The sequence below is a fragment of the Numida meleagris genome, chromosome 20, assembly GCF_002078875.1.
Source record: "Numida meleagris isolate 19003 breed g44 Domestic line chromosome 20, NumMel1.0, whole genome shotgun sequence".
Lineage (NCBI taxonomy): Eukaryota > Metazoa > Chordata > Aves > Galliformes > Numididae > Numida > Numida meleagris.
The window spans coordinates 5,032,699-5,053,236 of NC_034428.1; the positions used below are offsets into that span (position 1 = coordinate 5,032,699).

At 53.9% G+C, this 20,538-nt stretch overlaps 4 protein-coding genes across 4 annotated transcripts; 2 read left to right on the plus strand and 2 right to left on the minus strand.

Moving 5' to 3' along the window:
- MUL1 (mitochondrial E3 ubiquitin protein ligase 1) lies at positions 625–4,175 on the minus strand. The gene is made up of 4 exons (XM_021417768.1): positions 3,890–4,175; positions 3,674–3,761; positions 2,511–2,631; positions 625–1,928 (listed from the first exon to the last, which is right to left on the minus strand). Exons 1-4 carry the CDS (start codon positions 4,007–4,009, stop codon positions 1,199–1,201), a joined length of 1,059 nt encoding a protein of 352 aa, XP_021273443.1. The 5' UTR covers positions 4,010–4,175; the 3' UTR covers positions 625–1,198.
- On the minus strand, positions 5,220–6,709 carry FAM43B (family with sequence similarity 43 member B). The gene has a single exon (XM_021417719.1). The coding sequence runs from the start codon at positions 6,392–6,394 to the stop codon at positions 5,516–5,518; it is 879 nt and encodes a 292-aa protein (XP_021273394.1). The 5' UTR covers positions 6,395–6,709; the 3' UTR covers positions 5,220–5,515.
- On the plus strand, positions 8,549–12,345 carry CDA (cytidine deaminase). The gene is made up of 4 exons (XM_021417293.1): positions 8,549–8,894; positions 10,049–10,160; positions 10,950–11,004; positions 11,233–12,345. Exons 1-4 carry the CDS (start codon positions 8,600–8,602, stop codon positions 11,344–11,346), a joined length of 576 nt encoding a protein of 191 aa, XP_021272968.1. The 5' UTR covers positions 8,549–8,599; the 3' UTR covers positions 11,347–12,345.
- Positions 12,414–20,533, plus strand: PINK1 (PTEN induced putative kinase 1). The gene is made up of 8 exons (XM_021417281.1): positions 12,414–13,022; positions 13,361–13,627; positions 14,219–14,322; positions 15,836–16,018; positions 16,902–17,065; positions 18,076–18,203; positions 18,879–19,115; positions 19,491–20,533. Exons 1-8 carry the CDS (start codon positions 12,429–12,431, stop codon positions 19,749–19,751), a joined length of 1,938 nt encoding a protein of 645 aa, XP_021272956.1. The 5' UTR covers positions 12,414–12,428; the 3' UTR covers positions 19,752–20,533.

Genomic DNA, 20,538 nt, shown 5'->3' on the forward strand with positions numbered 1-20,538 from the left:
AGCTCCTTGCATAACGCTGCGTCTGCGCCCAGCATCCCGCGGGGGAAGCTGGGGAACAGGAGGCAAAAGGCAGCGGGGGCAGCGCAGCCCCCAGGAGCTTATTTTGGGCGCTGCGGGGATGGCTGCGTTCCCTGCAGCCCCCATCTCAGGACCCGCACGGGGTTTGGGTGCAAAAGCCGGTTTTTTGGTGCTGCGCGGGGTAAGGGAAGAATCCCCTCCTGCGTCTGCGGCGCCGGGGGAAAGCCTGGGCTCACCCGGAGCTGCTGAGCGCGCCGCGGGGTGATGGATTTATGGCAGCCGGAGAAGGGAAGGAGACGCGCTGCCGTCCCTGCGGGTTTTCGCTATTTCTGCTTTTTCCGCCTCCTCCCGCAGCGGGCGCGCACCGCCACCTGCAGCCCGGCTGGATGCGGCCCCGCCTTTGGGCTCTGCCGTGGGGTTTGCTGCTTGGGGGTTACTCCGCACCCTGCTCCAACCTCAGACCCTTAAAAGAGGAAGGGGAGAGAGCCCAGCCCCACCTCGAGCTTCTGGGGCGGACGCTGCTGCTTACAGATCGCAGAACACGGTGAGAGCAGAGGAAGGCAGCACCCTCAGGGTTGCAGGGATGGAACGAGCCAGGACAAAAACGCTTTTCAATCAGTTTTATTACGTCCCGTGCCGTACCCCAGCCCAAGCCCCGCTGGAGAAATCAACCAGAGCGTTTTCAGGTCCCCGATTCCCCCATTCTGGCGTGACACAATCACACGCCGCCAAAGCGCAGCGCCTGGCAGCGCCGGCAGGAGGGGACGATGGAAACGCTGCTCCCTGCTCACGTTCACCCATTTATCACAAAACTACTGGCGTGAAGCAGCAGCTCTTCTGACCCCCCTGCACAGCCGGCCGGAGGAGCTGCTAGGCTTCAGTGCTGCCCACGCTGTGCAGCCTCAGGACTCTTAATGTCTTGTAACAGAGGTGGTTTTTGTTGTGTTTTTTTTTTTAATCACCAGGGTATTGCAGAAACAAAGTGTTTTTGCCTCCAGGAGCACCACATGAGCCCTGAGCACTTGCAACCATTTTCAAGCCCAGCTCCTCTCCAGCTCCCTCCCCTTCCCCAGTCCGGGATTTCATCCCCAGCAAAACCAGCAGCAGCAAGAGGGGCAGGAAGAGAGCAAACCCTCGGAGAGAGGGAGCTCTCCAAAAAAGCCCCCTGAGCCGTGGCGCTCTAGCTGTTGTACAGGGGAACCACCCTGGTGATGGCCTGTCTGCAGATGGGGCACCTTTTGGGCTCTGGGAGGGCTCGGTAGCACTCGCTGCAGGAGCAGACATGCCCACACTCCAGGAAGGCGCAGGATTTGGAGCTGCTCAGGCAGATGACACAGGCGTTTTTCAGCGTCTCTCCGCCCTCGGCGTTCACATCGCGCATCAGCCGCTCCTGCGCTTGCCTGAATTCCTCCTGCATCTGTTTGAGGTGCTGCCTCTCTCGGTGGTGCCGGTACTGCTTCCTCAGGAGGAAGAAGAGAGTGGCACAGGTGGCGAAGCCAAAAAGGATGGTCAGGATCTTCCAAAGCTTGGCGCTCGATTCCTGTTTCCTCAGCAAAGCGTCGAAATCGGCGCTGGTCAGGTAGTAGCGCAGGCCTTGCTTGGGCGGCTGCAGCTTGATGGTGTTATTGTCCAGCACCAGCTCCCCGACCCCCGTCAGCGCCGCTCCCACCTTCAGCATCTGCTCCGTCTCCTGAATGCCCTTCGGGCGCTCCCCGCTGATGTAGTGCCCGATGACGTCGGGGAAGGACTGCACTGAGGGGTGGAACTTCTCGTGCACCGTCTCCAGGCTGAGCTCGGCGGCCTCCAGAGGTTTCATCACCCTCACGGCGACGCCGGTGCTGTCTTCCAACGGGGCCAGGTCGAAGGTGGTCGTGTTGGTTCGCTGGTGGATGACCTTCTCGTAGTCGTTCCTGGGGTTAAAGCGAGCGTTAGCGTCTCCACACCGGCATTCCAGGCCGGGTTGGATGGGGCCTGATCTGGTAGGGGGCAACCAGCCCACGGCAGGGGGTAGGAGCTCGAAGATCTTTACGGTTCCCTTCAACCTAAGCCATTCTATGATATAACAAAATGCCAGGCAGCAGGGCTGTCAACACAGCAAAACCTGTCACGCTGCCTGTGCCCTCATGGTGTCCCCCATGCCCCTGCAAAACACTCTGCCATCACAGGGAAAGCGTTCAGGGGCAGCTAAACCCATCTAACCCTTGTCTCTTTCTCAGCTATGACAAGTTGCAGCATGGTGGGAAGAGTTCCCCATTATCTGCTTTGTGGGCCTGCTCAGTGCAGCACGAGGATGCTCGAGTTGGCTGCTTGGGGTGGCCTCCAGGTGCCGTGGGCACAGCCCCAAGCTGCCAGAGCTTAAGGAGTGTTGGGACACTGCTCTCAGATGTAGAGTTTGGATTTTGGGTGTTCCAGCATGGAGCCAAGGGCTGGATTCAGTGTTTCTCATGGGTCCCTTCCAACTTGGGATGTCCTACAGTTCTATGGGTACATACCAGAGGTGGGTCGTTCGGTTCCACACCATCTTGTGCTCCTGCAGCGTCAGCCTCTGCACGACGCCCTTGCAGTTCTCCACAAACTGGCTGCTCAGGGTGTCCTTGACAGAGCGCACCACACCTGCAACACGCAGAGCGGTTGAGTTGTGGTGCAAGTCTCTTTTTTTTGTGGGGGGCAGATTAGCTCAAATTGCAGCCCCTAAGTGCTTTTTCTGGGGGGGGGTACAGGCCCAAAACTCAGCCCACAGGGCTCTGGAATATATTTAGCTCAAATTCCAGCCTTTCACCCCCAGGATTTTGGAAGGGGACAGGCTAAGTTCCAGCCCAGATGCGTCTTGTGGAGGTGGTGGAGGTCTCATCTCAAATCTCAGCCCCACTGCACTTTTTTAGGGGGAGAAATAGCCCAAATCCCACCTTCACAAGGCTTTTTTTGGTGGGGAAGTGCTCAAATCCCAGCCTCGTGGGCCTTTTTAGGGGTCAGATTAACCCAAATCCCAACCCCACAGGGCCTTTGGGGTGATCTTAGCCTAAATTCCATAATCCCACTCCCAAGGATTTTGGAAGGGGACAGGCTAAATTCCAGCCCCATGGCACCTTTTGGGAGAGACTGCCCCAAACCCCAGCCCTGCAGGGCCTCTGGGGTACGTTTAGCCCAAATCCCAGTCTTTCCCCCCAGGGTTTTGCAGGAAGCAGGCTGTATCTAACCTCCACAGATTTATTTTTAGGGGTATTAGCCCAAACCCCAGCCCCACAGTGCATTTGGGAGGAATTAAACCTAGCCCAAGCCCCAGTCCCACAGAGCCCTCTGTTAGGGCTGGCATTTGCCCCCCTTCCCCAAAGTTTGGAAGGAATGAGACCACTGTCTGTCCCCTCCCCAGGTGTTGTTTTTGCAGGAAGCTCATCCCAACTGCATCTCTATGGGGCTGTGAGGAGGAACCTGCATGCCCCTCCCAGGGCACGGGACAGTGATGCCCCATACTCTCCTCCCCCCAGCACAGCCCCATTTCCTCAGCTCCTTCTTCTGTGCCCCTCATTATTGCTCCTGCCAGGGCCCGGTCTGCACACAGAGGAGGATTTTGGGGGCAAAACGTCAGATTTGGAGCAAAACACTTGAGCCAAAGGGGCAGGGGGGAAAGAGGCCCAGCGTTTTGCCACATCAATACCTTCGATGACAGCATAGGGCACACAGCGGCCCGGCGCCTCCAGCAGCACGGCCCGCAGCTCCCCATCTAGCCGCAGCCTCCGGGCGCCCTAAGAGACGGAAGGAGCCGCGGATCAACCGCAAGACCCAGGCCCGGGAGCAGGCCGCGGCCTAGGCCCGGAGCAGCCACCACGGCCGGCAGCAGGCCGCAGACCGGCCCCGGAGCTCCCGTACCCACCTGCAGGCCGCGGGCGAGGCGGGCCTGCTGCCGGTACACCGAGTAGAACAGCGCGGTCAGCCCCGTGCCGGCCGCCAACAGCACGGCCTGCAAGGCCGAAGGCCGCCCGCCGCCTTCCATCGCTGCCGTTACCGAGGCAACAGCGCGGCGGGGGTCATGACGTCAGCCGAGCGGCGCGGAGTGATGACGTAAAGCGCGCGGCGCTCTGGAAGCAACTCCGTTACCATAGAGTGCGCGGTCCTCCGAGGGAAGGATGGAGAGTTTCCAGACGGGGTGGAGGGCTGATAGAGCTCTAGTACAGCCCCGAAGCGCCTTGGGAGGGTTTGGGGAAACCCTACAGGGCGTCTGGGGTGGGTTTAGCCCAAATCCCGGCCTTCAACCAGCAGCATTTTGGAAGGGGAGATCCTAACTCCTGGCCCTGTGATGCTTTGTGGGGGTTAGCTCAAATCCCAGCCCCACTGCACTTTATCTGGGGGAAATAGCTCAAATCTCAACCTCACAGGGCTTTTAGGGGATCAGATTAACCCATATCCCAGCCCCACTGAGGTCTTTGGTGTGGGTTTAACCCAAATCCCAGCTTTTTACCGCAGGATTTTAGGGCAGGATAGCCCATATCCCAGCACCACAGGGCCTTTGGGGTGGGTTTAGCCTAAATCCCATACTCCTAGCCCCAGGATCTTGGAAGTGGACAAGCTAAATTCCAGCCCCATGGCACCTGTAGGGAGGGATTAGCCCATATCTGAGCCTCCCAGGGCTTTCAGGATATGTTTATCCCAAATCCCAGTTTTTCTCCCCAGGATTTTGCAGGATGCAGGATATATCTAAGCTCCACAGGTTTATTGTTAGGGGTATTAGCCCAAACCTCGGCCCCACAGTGCTTTTGGGGGGCAGTTATCCCAAACCCCACAGCCTTAGAGCCCTGTGTGGGGGCAGCCAGACCCCAGCCCTCAAAATTCAGAGGGAATCAGGACCACAGCCTGTCCCCTCCCTGGCTGTTGTATGTGGGGTGAGCTCACACAAACCTCATCCCAGTGGTGCATCCCCTTCCCCAGGGCATGGGGCAGCGGTGCCCCTTTTTCCCCATCCCTGGCCCCATTTCTTCAGCTCCTTCCACTGTGCCCCCCCGCACTGCTGCTTCTGTCAGGGAAGCGAGAGCACAAGCTGGGAGAAAATAAATCATTTTAGGTAAAATTACAGGGATTTAGGTGGTCCAGGCTGCCTTTGCCCCCAGCTTCAGGCCTGGGGTCCCCACCACAGCCCCCCCCCCCCACCAAGCGTGGGCCTGCTCTATTTAAACTCTCGCATTACCATGGCAACATGAGCATCACTCGATGCGGAATGGCATGGAAGGTGCAGAAAGCCCCCCCACAAGGGTGGAAATTTTACCCTGAGAAGGGTAAAAAATGTGTAAATACAAATAGAAAAGCAACAAACCATCGCGAGTCTTCCAGGCTGGTGAGAGACAGGCGCTGTCACAGGCAGAAAACACAGATAGGGTTTATTTCCAGGAGAGGAATGGGGGGATCCCGGTGTCCCCCCCTTGAGAGCAAGGGACGTAGCCCTATTGTCCAGCTGTGTCCCGAGGGCACCCGGCGTGGCCAAAGCAGTGGATGCCAATGGAGATGCTCAGCATATGGGGGCCCGTGGGCCACGCAAGCTGCACCCCCGCATCTCACTGGCCAAAGAGACCACGGTGGGACCCCCGTCCCCCCACGTGCCCCCTGTCTCCTCCTCGTCCTCCTCCAGGATGGAGCTGAGCCGCGGGGCACAGCGGGTGCGCTCGGCCGGCGGGCGGTAGGGACACTTGGCATTGAGCAGCCTGCGCAGGGGGACCAAGGGGACGATGGCTTCACCCAGGAGCTGCTGCTGGAGGCGACGGCCGTCGTTCTGCCTTTTGAGCCTCTTGAATTCATCAAAGGCTGAAGCGGAGGTCTGGAAGAGGAGCAGGGCCATGGCACGCGCGGTGGCGGCTTTGGGGACGAGGACGGCGTGACAGCGCAGCACCACCGCTTTGTTCTTCACCTGGTGCCGGTACACCCACGCGAAGACCTTTGGGTGCCGGCGGTCGGCTGTGCAATAGGTGATGCGGTGCAGCAGGTACGCGTGGCCCAACCGCCGGGCGCCCTTCTCGCCCGGTGCCATGCGGATGCCATGCGGCCCTAAGGTCAGCTTCATCTTGGCCCCACCGGCGCCCGCGTCGCTTTTCGCCCATATTTTCCCCACCGCCTCCTCGGTGCATCCCTCTCCTTTGGCGTGCAGCGTGACGGCATTACCCAGGTAGCGCACGGTGTAGGTGGGATCCTCCTTGTTCAGCTCCACTTTCTGCCGCCGGCCGCCAAACACCGAACCCAACCTCTCCAACGGGCATTCGGGCAACAAATCGGGGCAGGAGCGCAGGAACCCGGCCAGCAGCGAGGCATAGCCCAACCCTGGCCCCAAGCTTTTCCCTTTGCACTTACGCTCGTTTTCCACCAGCACGAACTTGCTGCGGCGCCAGGGCAGCATCACCTCGCTGCCGTATCCCGATCCCGACCCAAGGGTCGGTCCCCGTATCCCGATCCCAAGGGCCGGTCCCCAGCGGGATGCGCTGGGTGAGGATGCAATGATGCTGCTGCAGAGCGGAGCGCTGCTCCACCTCCCCGGGCGTGCAGGCAGCCGCCGCGCGCAGCCCAAAGCGTGGAGAGGAGGGAGAATGCATCGGCGCACACGGAGAGAGGCTGCTGCGCTGCTGCTGCCGGCGGGAGATGTGCCGCTCCGTTACGGGGAGAAAGCGCAGCCCCCTACAGCGTGCAGAGCCCAAAGAGCAATGCTGACGTTCAGCCGTGCAGCCCCAGCGGTGCTCCCTGCTGGGGGACAGTGATTTTGGGGAGATCCCTTTGGGTTTTGGGGTGCTGCCTCCTTTGGGTTTGGGGAGATCCCTTTGGTTTTTGTGGTGGTTCCCCCTTTGATTTTTGGGGAGCTCCCTTTGGGGTTTGGGGGTGATCCCTTTGGTTTTTGAGGTAGTTCCCCCTCTGATTTTTGGGGAGATCCCTTTGGGTTTTGGGGTGCTTCCCCCTTTGGGTTTGGAGTGATCCTTCTGCGTTTTTTTTTTTTTTTTTTTCGGATGGTTCTCCCTTTGATTTTGGGGCAATTCCTTTGGTTTTTGGAGTACTGCTTGCTTTGGTTTTGCTTGATCCCTTTGGTTTTTGGGCAGTCCCTTTGGGTGTTGAGGTGTTACTCCCTTTGGGCTTTGACCAATTCCTTTGGATTTTGGGTGTTGCCCCCTGTGACTTTTGCTCAATCCCATTATTTTTTGGGGTGTTACTCCCTCTGGGTTTCAAGCTATTCCTTTGGGGTTTTGGGGTGGTGTCCTCTGTGGGTTTTGAGTGAACCTTTTGGGTCTTGGGTGATCCCTTTTGGTGTTGGGGTATTAGCCCCTTTGGGTTTTGAGCTATTGCTTTGTGTTTTGGGGTGGTGCCCCATTTGGGTTTTGGGCAATCCCTTTGGGTTTTTGGTGGTTCTCCCTTTGCTTTTTGAACAATCCCTTTGTTTTTTGGGGTGGTGCCCCCTTTAGGTTTTTGTTGGTCCCTTTGGGTTTTCGGTAATTCTTTTGGGGTTTAGGGTGGTGCTCCCTTTGGGTTTTGGGTGATCCCTTTGTTTTTTGGGGTAGTTCCCCTTTTGATTTTGAGGCAATCCCTTTGGGTTTTCGGATGGTTCCCCCTTTGCTGTTTGGACAATCCCTTTGTTTTTTGGGGTGGTGCCCTCTTTGGATTTTGGGCAATCCTTTAGTGTTTTTTGGGGGGGAAGTGGTTCCCCCCTTTGGTTTTGGGGCAATTCCTTTGGGTTTTGGGGTGGTGCCCCCTATAGGTTCTGGCGTGTTACTCCCTTTGTTTTTTGGGCTATTTTTTGGGTTGTTTTTTTGGCTAGCTTTTTGGGATGGTGCCTGCTTTGTGTTTTGGGCGATCTCTTTGGGCTTTAGGGTGATTTCCCCTTCATGTTTTGGGCAAGCTCTTTGGGTTTTGGGGTGGTTCCTCCTTTGTGTTTTGGGCGATCCCTTTGGTTTTCATGGTGTTGCACCCTTTAGGTGTTCAGGTGGCTCTCCCTTTGCTTTCTGTGTGATCCCTTTGCTTTTTGGGGTGGTGCCCCCTTGGAGTTCTGCAAGTAGTGCAGGAGTGTGGGTGATTTTGGCTACGGAAAAAAACTTTTTTCCCATTGCCATCATTAGGTTTCAGAGTGAACAAGGAACTAGGAAGGGGATCATTCTATTATCCCCATGTATGGGGATGTCAGGGATGGGAAATGGGGCTCAGCCATGCGGGGGGGATGTAACCCCCCCCAGGATGGTGCAGAACGGTCCTTATCTGCGCTCAGCAATAGGATTGTGCAGCAGCAGGGGAAGGCAGTGTCAGGGAGACTTTCCATCCGCTTCCCCTGCTGTGTGTTGGCTGTCAGTGAGAAACTAGGGAGGGGTGAGGGGGGGAAACGTGCTATTTCTTGTTCGTGACCCAATGGTTTTCTTCCCTTTGACCTCTCTGTGGCTCCCCCCAGGACGTTCCCAGCACCAAATTCCTGCTGGGGAGGAAGGAAAACAAGGCGGTGTGAGAAAACACACCCGCTTAGCACACACACACACACACACACACACACACACACACACACACAAAAAAAAAAAAAAAAAAAAAAAAAAAAAGCAAAGCACATAGAAAAATTGCTAGAAATACTTAAAAAGAAATGAGAAAGCAGGCTCGGACAGAGCTCAACCCCCGCCCTGAACCCAACACCTCAAGGCTGGGGATGATGCCCGGTGCACGCGTGGGGCGTTATCCCGACAGGGCGTTGCGATCGGGGAAATATTTAACCACGTCGGCGTCATCGTGTGGGGCAGGCGGTGCAGGCATGGAGGGCAGCGAGTGCCTGCAGCTGTTGCTTCGCCGCTGCCGCGAGGCCAAGGACTGCGCCTACTGCCCCTACAGCCGCTTCCCTGTGGGCGCCGCGCTGCTCACTGCCAGTGGGGAGATCTTCTCCGGTGAGACGTCGCCTTGGGTTATGGGGTGGTGACCCCCACGGGTTCTGCGGTGCTGCCCGTTTTGGGTTTGGCTCGAGCCCTGTGTGGGTTGTGGGGTGGCGGCTCCTTTGGGCAATCTCTTTCGGTTTGAGGGTGTTAGTCCCTTTGGGTTTGCAGTGATTCCCTTGGGGTTTAGGGTGGCATTCCCTTTGAGTTTTTGGCAATCTCTTTGTTTTTTTGTTTTTGTTTTTTTTGGTACAGTGCCTCCTTTGGGTTTTGGGGTGGTGCCCCCTGTGGCTTTTGAGCGATCCCTTTGGTTTTTGAGGTGGTTCCCCCTATGATTTTGGGGCAATCCCTTTGAGTTTTCGGGTGGTTCTCCCTTTGGTTTTTGGGCTATCCCTTTGGTTTTTGGAATGTTGCACCTTTAGATTTTGAGGTGCTTCCCTCTTTGCTTTTTGGGGTGGTTACTCCTTTGCTTTTTGGGGTGGTTCCCCCTTAGATTTTGGGGTGATCTGTTTGGGTTTTGTGGTGGTGCTCCCTTTGGGTTTTGGGCAATCCCTTTGCTTTTTGGAGTGTTGCACCCTTTAGGTTTTGAGGTAGCTCTCTCTTTGCTTTTTTGACGATCCCTCTGCTTTTTGGGGTAGTTTCCCCTTTTCTTTTTGGGTGATCCCTTTTCCTTTTGGGTGATCCCTTTACTTTTTGGGTGTTCCCTTTGCTCACTGGGGCGGTGTCCCCTTTGACTTTTGGGCAATCCCTTTGCTTCCTGGCATGGTTCCCTCTTCGCTTTTTGTGCGATCCCTTTGAATTTTGGGGTGGTTCCCTCTTTGATTTTGGGACAATCCCTTTGATTTTTTGAAATTTTTCCCCCTTTGATTCTGGGGTGATCCCTTTCCTTTTTGGGGTGGTGTCCCATTTGGGTTTTGAAGTCCTCCAGGTGGGTGCCATGACCCTTCCCCACGCTCCCTGCCGGCTGTAGTCGCTGGAGGAACCAAGAGTAGGAAAATACATTAAATAAATCATGGAAAGGAGACGTGCATTGGCCAGAGCCCAGGATGGGGCAGGGCAGCGCATGTGGAAACATGGAAAAATGGCGACTTTCCACCGCTAAAATCCCTTCATTTGAAGGGGTCTCGTCAGGTTGATGGGTGGTGAGTGATGCTGGTGCTTCCCCACAGGGTGCAACGTGGAGAACGCCTGCCACAGCCTGGGGGTGTGCGCCGAGCGCACTGCCATCCAGAAAGCCATCTCCGAGGGGCACACACGCTTCAGGGCCATGGCCATTGCCAGGTGAGGCCATCGGCACCGATGGCACCGCGTCATTCTTTGGGGATGAGAGTGATGCCCACATTGGGGTTTGGGGCAATGCCTTTGGGTTTTTGGTGTAGTGCTTCCTTTGGATTTTGGGGTGGTGCCCCCTTTGGGTTTTGGCTGATCGCTTTGTTTATTGGGGTGCTTCTCCCTTTGATTTTTGGGCATTCCCCTTGGGCTTCGGGGAATCCCTTTGGGTTTTGGAGTGTTACTCCCTTTGGATTTTTGGCAATTCCTTTGGGCTTTGGCGAAGTACCCCCTTTGGGTTTTGGGTGATCCCTTTGTTCTTTGGGGTGGTTCCCCCTTTGATTTTGGGGCAATCCCTTTGGGTTTTGGAGTGTTACTCCCTTTAGATTTTTGGCAACTCCTTTGGGCTTTGGGGAGGTGCCCTATTTAGGTTTTGGGGGATCCCTTTGTTCTTTGGGGTGGTTCCCCCTTTAATTTTGGGGCAATCTCTTTGGTTTGGGGGTGATTCCCTCTTTGATTTTGGGGCAATCCCTTTGGGTTTTGGAGTGTTACTCCCTTTAGATTTTTGGCAACTCCTTAGGGCTTTGGGGAGGTGCCCTATTTAGGTTTTCGGTGATCCCTTTGTTTTTTGGAGTGGTTTCCCCTTTGATTTTGGGGCTTCGGGTTCGGGGGAATCTCTTTGGGTTTCAGGGTGTTACTCCCTCTGGGTTTCAGGGTGGTGGCCCCTTTGGGTTTTGGGCGATCCCTTGGGGTTTTGGTCAGGGAGTGGGACTGAACCTGATGCGGTTCTTTCTTCGGCAGCGACATGTCGGACTTCATCACGCCCTGCGGAGCCTGCAGACAGGTGATGAGAGAGGTGAGCGGGGTGAGTGGGGCACCCCCTGCCATGCTGGGGGCTGCAGGCCGCCATGAGGAGCTGTAGGGCCACAAGGAGCTGCAGGCCAACATGGGGCCTCCCCTCCACCTCCTCTGCTCTGGGCTGAATAAACCAAGGGAGCCCAGCCATGTGGTTGTGGGTGCTGCAGCCCGCTGAGGAAGAAGCATGGATTCTCCACTGAGCCTCTCTCCCCCTCTCCTCCCGCAGTTTGGCACAGACTGGGACATCTACCTGACCAAACCTGATGGCACCTACATTGTGAAGACACTACAGGAGCTCCTGCCTCTCTCCTTTGGCCCTGAGGACCTGCAGAAGGCATGAGCTGCACACCTGTGCTTCCTTTTTGGCGCTGGGGACGATGGATTATTCCCCCAGCTTTCCCTCTGTGCAAGTGGCTCCACAGGAATGATGCCATGCAAAAGGATTTGCTGCGTGGATGTTGCTTGGATCCAAGGCTGCAAAACTGGGGACAAAAAGCAACTTCAGCTTAAAGTCTGCAACATTATCCACCAGCCATTTGTGCACAGGCAGCTCGCTGTTCAGTGGGCTGTCACTGCAGGGCCTCTGCCCCTTTTTGCCTATTTTTCTTTTTCTTTCTTTTTTTTTTTTTTTTGCTTGCTTTTATTACCATTTGTGGAGACAAAGAGGAGTTCTGGGGGAGTTCACTGATTGTCCTGGCAATTAAATTATGCATAACAGAAAGAAAAGCTGTGTTACTTTAACGAGCTGGGCCGTGCTCTGTGCACCAGTGCCCCATGCCCTGTGCTCCATGCCCTGTGCCCCATGCCCTGTGCCCTGCAGCGTGCTCTGCTCTGCATGCACCATGCCCTGTGCAGCACACACTGTGCACTGTGCACTGCATGCTATGCAGCCATGCTCCATACACCGTGCTCTGTGCACCTCATGCCGTGCACCAATGCACTGTGCACCTATGCAACGTGCATGATCACCGCGCTGTGTATCAATGCACCATGTGCCATGCACCAATGCACTGTGCACCAATGCATCCAGCTCCGCGCACCCATGCATCATGCGCTGCATGCCAAATGGACTGTCATCGTGCACCGTGTGCTGCACTTAGTGCACCAGAGCACCACACACTGTGCACAAAAGCACCATTCGCTGTACGTGTGCACTGCACACTGCTGTGAACCAATGCACCATGCACCGTGCAATGCACTTTGTGCACCAAAGCACCACGCGCTGTGCAGCGCTCCGTGCACCAATACACTGTGCTCTGTGCACCAATGCATCACACTCTGTGAACCAACACGCTGTGCACTAATACTCTGTGCTCTGTGCACCAAAGCATCATCCACTGTGCACAGCGTCCGACGCACTAACACACTGCACCCCGTGCACCATCACAACACGCTCTACACACCAAGCCCCCAGCACTGCGCATGCGCTCCATGCATCACCTCTCTGCGCACGCGCTCTGTGTACTAAAAAACCCCAGCACTGCGCATGCGCCTTGTGCATCGCCTCCCTCCGCACTGCGCACGCGCCATGTGCGCCCTCGACGCACTGCGCATGCGCTGCGTGCCGCAGACAGACCGCGCGTGCGCACTGCGCACCACACCCCTTTCTTACGCGCTGCGCAGGCGCTCTGTGTACCTCCTTCCCCCCCCACAATAGCTCGCGCCCTCCTGCCGCTGCCTCCCGGTTCCCGCCGCTCGCTGAGGCGCTGTGTGGCCGCCATGTTGCTGCGGGTGCTGTTTGCCCGCGCCCTCCGCCTGCTGCCCGGCGCCGCGCCGCGCCGCCCCGTTCCCATCCCCGTTCCCCCTCCCGTCCCCTCAGCCGTCCCGCCGCCCTCTCTGTTCTCTCGGCTGCCTTTCGTTCGCTTCTTGTCCCTCCGACGCCCGGCGGGGCCGGCGGCCGTGGCGGTGCGGCGGGCCCGGGCCGGGCCGTGCGTGGCACTGGCGCTCGGGCTGGCGTTGCTGGAGCCGCCGCTGGAGGAGCAGCGCCGGGCGCGGGCCGTGTGCGGCCGTATCCAGGTGTGGGGCGGGGTGGGGAGGTGGGTTGGGGTCAGGCGTGGTGATCTTAGTGGCCTTTTCCAGCTTTAGTGGTTCTGTTGTCGCCATGGTTACAGCCCGAATGTCAGCGCCTGGCTGCGGCATTCGGGCAGGACCAAGCCTGTCCCCCTAGCTGGAATCGCCGAATCACAGAACGGTTGGGTTGGAAGGGACCTCGGAGCCCATCCAGTGCCAACCCCCGCTGTGGGCTGGTTGGAGAGGCATTTTGCTCTTTCCAGTCACTCGGGCTCTCCTTTGTTGTGCAATCTTGAGTAACTGAGTGTTTTTCTCTTTATGCTTTCCTTTGTTATTCCTCTCAGATGGTGTTTGATGGGAAGAGCAAGGTGCAGAAAGATCCTCTGAGCTCTATGCGCTGGCAGGGCTTCAAGCTGGAGGACTATCTCATCGGGCAGCCCCTGGGGAAGGGCTGCAATGCAGCGGTCTATGAAGCAGCAATTCCTTCATCCCCCAGTCACCAGGGGAACACAGAGAGCTCAGCTCTGCCTGTGGTCGAGGAGGAGCCGGCAGGGAAACGCCAGCAGCAAGCTGCTTTCCCCCTGGCTATCAAAATGATGTGGAACATCTCGGTAAGGAGACAGCTCTTAATCTCCTCCTTGTGTGTTCCATCCCTGGAGGTGCCCAGGGGCAGGTTGGATGGGGCCCTGGGCAGCCTGAAGTGGTGGAGGACACTTAGCCCTTGGAACTGGGTGATCTTTAACATCTCCTCCAGCCTAAGCCATTCTGTAAGGACATGACATTGAACGCCAGTTGTTAGCAACTAGTCACACAGCCAGTGTTTAACAGTCATTATTCCTCTGGAGTTGACAGCACTTACAATATTTGGGAGCTACTGTTGATGCAGTTGTTGGTTCTAGAGGTGATATTGCTGGAAGAAAAGCCTTTTGGAAGCTGGGCATGGTGACAAAGTGTAAGAAAGAGGAGGAAATGGAAAAGCACTGCTAGCAGTGCTCTGGGGCCTACTTCCCCGTTGGTGTCAGGACAGATTTTCTTTTGCACTGCACATCTCAGGAGCAAGGCAAGTGGTGGGATGTTCCGTGTAGCTGAGACGCCCGCAAGGTCCATGTTAGTGGTTCTCAGCCCAGGTGCCTTGGGTAACCCATACCCCTCACTGGGCACTTGAGGCTCGCAGCCTGACATGCCGTGACATTCTGTTGCAGGCTGACTCTTCAAGTGAAGCCATCCTGCGCAATATGCACCGAGAGCTCGTTCCAGCCACGCAGACTGCCTTAGCCGGGGCATATGGAGCCGTCTTCCACCACAGGTACGGTAACCATGGCAATGGCAGCTGTTCTCTGAGTGTGACGTGCTAGTTCGATCCGACTTAATCCACTGATATCATTTTGCAGCACGTCTGTGCTGTAGAGGATGCAGCCGGAGGTTTCTGTGATAGTTCTTGGGAAGAAATGAACACGAACCCTTGGGATTATTCCATGTGTGCTTATGTCTTAGCTAAATGGCACTGCCTATGGTAGTGCTGTGTGCCTGAGACGTCATGCAGGAGTGCTCTGCCTGTCCTAGTGATTTTTCTCTCTAGTGAGGAAACAGCGTAGCAATAGTGCTGTTCAATTAGTAATTTAACAGTCTTATTTTCTTTGAGGAGCAGTTGGTGTGCGCAGGGGATGCTTGCATCTCGGCTCTATGCTTCCCTCCAGTGTTTTAGTCTTGAAGAGTGTGAAAGGGACACAGGATGATCAGGGACCCATCTGCTTTGGGTCTGGTGGAGGACCATGCCTTGGTTTCCCACCTGTAAAATGCATAAATTGCATTGCTGTCTGACAGTGAAAAGGTTAACTCTGTCAGAAGAGCTAGGAGGAGCTATTTCTGAGAAATCATCTAAAAGTATCATTGTGCTTTTCAATTACAGAATCTCTGTGTTCAATTCTGTAGTAGTTTGGTGCTGTATTGAAAGGGCAGTGCTGTCAAACCTGGCCTAACACTGGTCTGGTTCTAAAACAAGTGCAGGGAAGGTGTTGCAGTGCGGGTTGCTGCATGCACAAAACAAAAACTGATGAGAAAGCAAATGAAAAATGCCTCTAAGCTCTTCTTGACCCGAGCACAGGGTAGGCAAGCAGCATGATGGTGGCAGATTGCACAGAAAGGTTCTAAGGATCTTGAGTTTATTTGTGCTCTTCTTCAAAAGTCTGTCTTTTTTCCTTCTGGAAACAATGGAGTTTAAATTTCAAATATGTCTCAGCTGCCAACACAGATGAATAATGAATGCTGCTTGGTGTGTCCTTAGCCTGGGATTGGACAGAGAAGCCAAAGAGCTATCTGACATTCAGGGGAGGAGAGCTCTGTTTTGCAGATTCATATTCAATGACCTGAATGCTTCCTGTCTGTGGCAGTAAATAAGAGGTCTGAGGTGATAGTGTGAGTCTGGCCTTTATTTTGAGTCTAACAAAGCTTGCTTTTTATTCCCCTTCTTGGAAGCTGTTCTTTTGATCCAAGAAGCAACCTGTGACTGCCTGTAAAGGCTGGTAGGTAGGGTTTGTGGAAAATGAAAGGCTGCATGTTGAGCATAAGCATTTCCAGCAAGGCTTCTTTTGCTGCGCAGGTAAAGCAGCAGTATTTCCTGCTCATCCATCACACTGCAGGAAATCCAGTCACAAGGTGACAGCAGAACTAACGTATTTGCCCGCTGCTTTGGAGCCCTTTGGTGGGAGGGATGTGCCATAGTAATGAAAAATAATCTGGGAGGTGATAGAGATGTGCTGAGGTAAATCAAAACCAACCAGGAGATCGGTGTAACTTGTGATACCTATACTTTTGCACAGAGAACCTGTCCTTGGGAGGAAGAAGTTGCGACCTCATCCAAATATAATCCAGGTGATCCGAGCTTTCACATCCTCTGTCCCGTTGCTGCCCGGAGCCCTCACAGACTATCCTGATGTTCTTCCAGTGAGCCTGAATCCCAGGGGGATCGGTCGCAGCCACACGCTCTTCTTAGTGATGAAGAAGTAGGTGGGGAGAAGCTTGCTGGGGGCTGGGACTTTGTGGGATTGCCCAGCAGGGCTGGGAGTTCTGCTGCAGCATGGGTCCTGCTAAAGGTTTGGCCTGGGTTGCTGCCAAAAGCCAGAGTACATGCTTGGAAATGCACCTCCCGAGGGCTATTCAGGTCCTCGAGATTTTAACTCTTGTTCAGCAATAAAGACAAGCTGTCCATCTTTAGAATTGCCACAAAGGAATGCAGAACTTGTCCCAATTTGTCTACCCTGGAAAGTGAATGTAGCCTCTAAGTCAAAAATGCTGCTAGAGGAAGAGGAGCAGCAGTGATGAGATTTGGTGTCTCAGGCTGTCTCAGTTTGGTTTTGTTTTTTGGTGGGTATGGCTGTGCCACTGATGCAAAACCACCTTCTGTTTCCCACCCTTTTGTTCTGCCTGCATCTGGAGGAGCCCTCTGACCTCTTTGTAGCTCAAGAAAATGTTCTTTCTCCTGATTTGCACATCTCTATTACACTCCTACAATCTGTGTCAGTAATCTGCCCCCTCTCTGATGCAAGAAATAAAACCTGTATGTAGAATCCTGTAGGAAGGTCTGCCTGGGGACCCTCACCGTGCTGTCTGAGAGGCTTACTGTAATTGCAGTTGCTGAACTCGCAAGACAACATGAAAAACTCAGTGATGGATATTGTTGTAAAACACAATTTGAAGACAGCACTCTGGGAAGTGTTGTCAGGTTTAGACTTGGAGAGGGAAGACATGACAAAGTTCAGGAAGAATTTGGCACTTCTAAGTGCAGCGTATCCCCAGCCAGACAGCACTGAAGTTCAACAGAAAGACTCTTGTCTTTCTGCGATGCTTCTGGGATGCTGATTCAGATGTCTTCTATGTTCTGACTAGCTACCCGTGCACCCTGCGCCAGTATTTGAGGGACAACAGCCCGGACACTCATATCTCCACCATGATGATTTTGCAGTTGTTAGAAGGTGTGGACCATCTTGTTCAACACAGGATAGCACACAGAGACCTGAAGTCGGACAACATCCTGGTTGAGTTCGATTCTGGTATGTAGATCACTGGATGTAAGTCTGTATCTGTGGACACAGAAGGACTTGTGCTGTAACCTGAAGGTTACTGCTGAAGCAGTGTGTTGCACAAGCAAAGTGAATGTTGGCTTGAAGACATACAGGGCTGCCATGCTTGCATTGCTGGAGGTGCCGTGGCATCAGGCTCTATCATTCCTCACTGGCCAAACAGCACAGAGCAGTTCTTAAAATCCCACCTCATGGTCAGGTTAATGCTGCTGCACCCTGTGATGGCTGCACATCGGTTGGAAGGCAGAGAACTGACAGTGTTAAAGCCAAAAGCTGCATTTTCATCACCTTGTTCTCCCATCGGCCCGTTTAACTGAGATTTTAATTACCTGAGCTCTTTGAAAATCAGATGGGCAGGAAACAATAGCAGGCAGCCAAATCTTTGTAATTAAAAGTCTTGGTACAGCAGCTGTGGCAGGCTTTCAGCAATACTAATGCCATCTTTCTTGAAAGAAAAGCTTCTCTGGAGCTACACCAAATGCGGTTAGGAATGATTTAAAGCATTGATTTTTCCCTTTCAGAGTCTGGAGAAGTAATGATTTTGCTTTGCAATGCTTGGCTTGTCTTCAGGACAAGAGCTGTTAACTCATGCAAGGTTTCTCCAGCATTTTGCTATAGCTCAGTGCGTATCCTTAGAGCTTTTGCTATAGATGAAAATGGAAGTGGTAAAATTAAAAGATTGTTGCATCATTGATGAGTTGCTAACCTTATGTGTCCTTGTTATGATATCCGTGACATTTTGTCATGCAGATAGAGAAGTAACACCCTCTAGAGAGGAAACAGGAGAGCCAGTTGTGTTTTAATAAAGCTAATTTTCCCCCTAATAATGCAGAGGAGAAACGGGAACGGCTTGTGGTTCTGCCCATTCCTGGGAGCACTGCAGTCATTCCTGACGCCTGCTCCTGCCGTTCCCGTGCTGGTGTCTCGTGCAGCCGGGTGCTCCCAGGCTGAACGCTCACTGCTGGCCCTGTTGTTTGCAGCTGGCTGCCCCCGGCTGGTGATCACAGACTTCGGTTGCTGTTTGGCAGATGACAGCGTCGGCCTGAGGCTGCCTTTCACCTGCTCCGACATGGATCGTGGTGGCAATAGCTCTCTCAGGCCACCTGAGGTAAATTCTCCCGCAGCGATTGCTGGTGTCGCTGGTTGCAGGTTTGTGCTGCTCCTGGGGATAAAAGTTGTGGCACCAGCTGAGGTGCTAGCTGTGAGAACTTGGGGAAGTGTGGGATTGGGTCTGGAAAGAATAAATTGGGTTTTCTTTGAACCCGCACCAGGCATTTGTCAAATGGGTACTTTGACCACAGCAAGATGAAAATCAATCAGTGTTTTGAAGCAGTGTTGACTTTTCCCACAGAAAGTTTGTTCAGTAGTCTTTTCTTGGGCCCTGGTACTGGGGCAGCATGTAGCTTTTGAATGAAGTTCAGGGTGGTTGTGAGATGATGTGTAGTTCTTTTTAGTTCTTTGATGATAACAGCAATAAAAACTAAGACAATCTAGATGCCTTCATGGACTGGAGGACCCTGCCTTGTATTTCCTGCGTGCGTGTGCAGTACTGGTTGGTTATCTCCATGTCTCCTGTCTATCTTAAATCCCAAAGTGAACTATCTCTTAGGACTTGGTGTGAATGCTGGTCGGAGGTAACAACTAAACCCTAGATGCAGCGATCAAAATCTTCCAGAGGTCCTGGTTTGCTGAGAAGCAGTGAAGACCTAGAGCACGCCTACAGAAAATATTCATTTAGAGCTCTTTATTGTAACTTTTCCATCTCTTTGGACTTATTGTGCAGGTGAGCACGGCGTCAGCAGGTCCAGGCATGGTGATCGACTATAGCAAAGCTGATGCCTGGGCCGTTGGAGCAATTGCTTATGAAATCCTGGGCATGGCCAATCCTTTCTACAGCCATGGGGACTCGTTCCTGGAAAGCAGAAGTTACCGTGAGGAGGAGCTGCCCAGCCTGCCTGATGGCGTGCCCTGCGAGGTGAAGCAAGTGATAAGGATGCTGCTTCAGAGGGATCCCAACAAGGTCAGAAACTGCTGCCTTGGGGAAGTCATCCAGCTGGTGTTTGGGAGTGTTGTGTGTAGGTCGTCTTGCCCTGTAGTGCTCCAGGTGCTCCTGCAATGCAGATGGCATTGCAGTGTAGATAACAAAGGTGGATGTGGGTCTTTGCAGGAGTGCAGCGTGGCACTCACTGAACAGTTTCAGGGATTTCAGCAGATGCTTGCATCAGTGATTGGTGTTCACATGTGGTAGCCTGAATAATAATAATGAAGGGCTTTTTTCTTCATGGTGGCCGTGCGGTGCCTCGGAGAAGGTGCCTCAGGGAAGGACTTTCAGTGGTGCAGATGGGACAGGATGTGACGTGAGCGCAGCTAATTCTCCCTCTCACTCCTTTTGCAGAGGTTGTCTGCTAGAGTCGCTGCTAATGTGCTCCACTTGAGCCTCTGGGGTGAAAGCATTCTGGCATCTGAGGCTCTGAAGCCCGACCAGATGACTGCCTGGCTTCTCTGCCAGTCTGCGGCCACTTTGCTCATGGACGGACTGGTGGATAAAAGCAGGGTGGAAACCAAAATGAAGATGTGCTTTTTGGCAAACCTCGACTTCGAAGACCTGTGGGCAGCAATTTTCTTGTTGCTGGCCTGGAGAAACCAGTCTGGGTGAAGAGTCCTACCCGGGTGGGGCGTGACCGTGCAGTAGATAAATGGCACTTTCTAAAAGCACATAGGAATCTGTCTTTTCTGTCTGCCTGGAATCCTGTACTAATTTAAGGAAAATATCCGCAGGCCTGTGTTAAAAAGTTGAGTTTATCTGTAGCGAGTGTTAGTACACGCTGCTTTTCTCTGCCTGCTAGAGAGCACGCCTTTGCCTCATTGCTCCTTCAGTGAGGGTTTGCAGAACTTGCAGGTGTCCTGGGGTATGTGCATGGTTGTGTCTGCAGCCAGGAATTCAGAGCTGACTTGGAAGTCATGCGCTGAACGAAGCAAGTTCCTTTTCAGAAGAGCGTGTGTGGGGAAGGAGATATTGTCTAGCTGCTCTTTCACAGAAATGTCACAGATTGAAACAACACACGAAGAAAGCTGCACTGGCAGAAGGATGTACAGACTTCTTTTTCTTGACTGTTCTGCAGTTACTGCCCTAATTCTGCCAAGGCCAAGGCAGACCGTGTGCAGTCAGGGATGATGCAGTGGAAGTGGAACGGGGCTGAGGAGCAGTGCCAGCTTAGGGAGTGTCCTGTGATGCTAACCTGCTTTTACCTACCTGGTTTTGTGCTTAACAATGAAGTAACATCCTTTGGTTGGAGAGGATGGGAGACACTGCTGCTGGAACAATAACTGCCATGTTAATGAAAACATCGTTTGATTTCATGTCTGTAATTGTGTTAAGGGGAGCTGGGGGAGAATGTTACTGCTGCTGGTTGCACAATAAATGGATGATGAAGTTCTGATGC